This window comes from Sitodiplosis mosellana, unplaced genomic scaffold (assembly GCF_009176505.1).
Source record: "Sitodiplosis mosellana isolate CC-2019 unplaced genomic scaffold, AAFC_SMos_1.0 Smas_scaffold_2952, whole genome shotgun sequence".
In the NCBI taxonomy this organism is placed as follows: Eukaryota; Metazoa; Arthropoda; class Insecta; order Diptera; family Cecidomyiidae; genus Sitodiplosis; species Sitodiplosis mosellana.
In genome coordinates, this window is record NW_022598194.1 from 1 (window position 1) to 3,034 (window position 3,034).

Below are 3,034 nucleotides of genomic sequence, written 5' to 3' on the forward strand. Positions count from 1 at the left end.
TCAAAAAGTGCCATTTTTCATTTTTTTCAATATTTAGGTCACCCTAATTTTTTGGCTTTGCAAGTTTTTGGCCATAAGAAGTTTATAAACCAAGTTTGAGCGAAATCGGATGGGTCATCTGCAATTTTTGTTACACTTGGAGTGGAATGGTCGAATTGAGTTCGCAAACATATGTGTCAGTTGAACAAAATTCAGTCGGATTGAACCCATGAGAATGAATACCAGACTTAATTGCAATATTTACAAAAGGAGAATTTGAATAAGTTTGCTGAAAAAGGGAACTAGAATTTGTCGCGCGCGAAAGAGAGTCATATTGCTGTTGTATTCGAGGCCGAACAAAGTCATAGTGCGACAGTACAAAAGGTCGTATTTGCGTACAAACATTTCGAAGTGCCTTTTTTGTGTACAATGTATTCAAATACTGTAGTGGTGAACATTTCGATTGAGCTTGTGATTCATTCTCAGTGGTTCAATTAAGGCTGATGAGATCGAATTCATCATGCATTTATGCTGGAAAATTGGGCAAATTCAATAAATGAAATTGCATAGAACCAGTCAGTGTCCATGAGAGAGAATTCAATCATCTTTTAATTCTTTTGTAATCGGAAGTGCCAAGAATATTATGATATTTTCTCAACACTCGGCAAAAAATGAAGCAAATGGTCAATTGATCTGAAATCAATTCAAATCAAGTCTCTGGATACAATACAAAAGAAATCCGATTTGAATCCGAAACATCATAAAAAAATTGACAAACTCAATCAAAGTGCAGAGTTGATTTTGTATCAACACATTTCCCAAACACCACTTGTTCCATTCCTTGATCGAAGAAATTGCTGTGAAAATAAGGACAGAAATAAAAATCAACTCTCTTCGCTTTTTGTTTCAATTTATTTCAGTTTTGTTTCATTCGAAAATGGAGCTTAGATCTAAGGTGGTATTCATGAAGTTTTTGTATTGAAGAATATTAAATGTTTTTTCAAATTGATTTCAAAAATTGAATTGAATTGAAAGTGTTTCAAATGTATAAAAGTGTAAGTTCAGTTATTGCGTCCATTCCAGTTCAACTATTTGTTAATGAGTTTATCGACTTATGCAAATATGCGATGCATGATTGTCACTTCTTCAAACGGTGAACATTTTTCATGTGTCGATTTTCATCACTTTTCTGGGTAAAGCTCGCTGCACACACTTTGCATTGAATCCGCTCTCCGGTGTGATCTTTCCGCATGTGTGTCTGTAAATCATGTTTGCCTCGATAATGCTCGTTACACAAATAGCATTGATAGCGACGGTAGCCACAGCTATCTTCGTGAACCTCTTTTTCGTCTTCGGTTGCGTATCCTCCGAAGCACTTGGGGTACTGGAATGGAAATTGGTCGCTGTGAGCTGTAGACAAATGCTGATTTAAATAAATCTGTTTGACGAATTGTTTGCTGCAAATTTCACATTCGATCGATTTTTTGGCTCCGTGTTTTGATTGCATGTGCCGCTTCAAGCTATGCTTGTGAACAGTTTTGTAATGACACTGGTTACATGCGAAAAGAGTTCGTTGGCAGCGCGTTTCGTGTAACTGCTTTTCGCCAGGAGTGGCAAATCTTCGACCGCATTTCGAACAAGCATTCGGCAGTTCATCTTTGTGGGTCATTGAATGCCTATGAAGATCAGAGTTGGTTGTAAACGATTTGAAACAAATTGTGCACTTGAACAGCTTTTCCCCTTTGTGAATCCGCATATGAACTGTCAAATGTGATTTGTTGATCGTTCTATATCCGCAAATATCGCATTCGAATTGATGGGAATTACATAATCGTTCATGGTCGATCTTAACTGATTCTTGTTCAAATCTTTGCTTACATTTTGAACAACGAAATTGACCATGCGTTTTCTTATGACGAACCAAAGCATCTTTTCGTGCAAAGGACTTCAAACAAATATCACACTGAAACGGTTTTTCTCCAGTGTGAATTTGGAAGTGTTCCATGAGTGCATACTTGCAGCTTGCCAAATGATTGCACACATGGCATTTGTGCTTCTTTTGCTTTTTGGCTGCTCGATTCCTGGGAATCGTCCGTTTGTTTCGTTTTTTGGCGCTTCCATTCCGTTTCTTTCTGCTGCTGACCGGTTGCGGTGGTTGCACATCGATTGCATAACCCATTGGATCTTCATTGTCATCATCGTTGGCAGCTCCGTCATTCGATCGTTCACGTGGTGTCGAGTCTTTCTCTTTACCTGTCTCTTCTTCTTCGCATTTTATTTCATCCTTTATCTCATCGAAGTCACAGCCAAAGTCGACCGGTCCTCCGTAATTCGCTCGATATCTTCCACCAACTCTCGGCCGTGGTATGTTCATGACACCGTCAACGTCGCTGGGCTCTTCCTTAATCACCGGCTCTTGCTTGACTTCAACCTTTGCCGATTTTGACTTGTGCTTACTGCGTCCACTAGAAACACCTTTGAATGGGTTCATTTTCTATTGCATTCAAAACATACAGTGAAACCCCGTAACAGTGGAATCGCATGGCTCCAAATTGTTTTCCATTAGCTGTTTGTATATTCCACTATTGGAAGCGTCTCTTATCGGAAGGTTTCGCTGTGTAATATAAACAAACTGTTGTCGATCAACAACAAACTCATTCGTCACGTTTTTTTTGTCAAAATGTAAACAAATTAGGGTTGTAAGGTATCAAATGAAAGCTAGTTCAATTCCCTACATTTGTTTCCAAACAAGAATGCAAAAATATTCAGTGGTTTCCTAGCTATAGAGTTTGCTGTATCTGGTTATTTTAGAAACCAATGCGTGATAAAACTGTGAATCACAATACATACAGTGAATCTATGTCATTTCAGTTGTTTGTATACAAAAAAACTAAAATGACATAGAACCGCTCTGTATCATTCAATCATCTATCGAGTATCCTGGCGAGTATTATTATCCAATCAAGAATGCTTTGAAAAGAAGTCGCATTAGAATATCGTGTTGCTATCAAAAATACTTGGAGTGTGATTGAAGACACCACAAAAATGAGGCTTG

At 38.1% G+C, this 3,034-nt stretch overlaps 1 protein-coding gene across 1 annotated transcript; it reads right to left on the reverse strand.

The window, feature by feature from the left end:
• Nucleotides 1–1,900: 1,900 nt before the first annotated feature.
• On the reverse strand, nt 1,901–2,470 carry LOC129571595 (zinc finger and BTB domain-containing protein 41-like; the record flags this gene model as incomplete). The annotated part of the gene is made up of 1 exon (XM_055451403.1): nt 1,901–2,470. A coding segment is annotated over exon 1 (570 nt), but the record flags the coding sequence as incomplete, so codon positions are not given.
• Nucleotides 2,471–3,034: the final 564 nt, after the last annotated feature.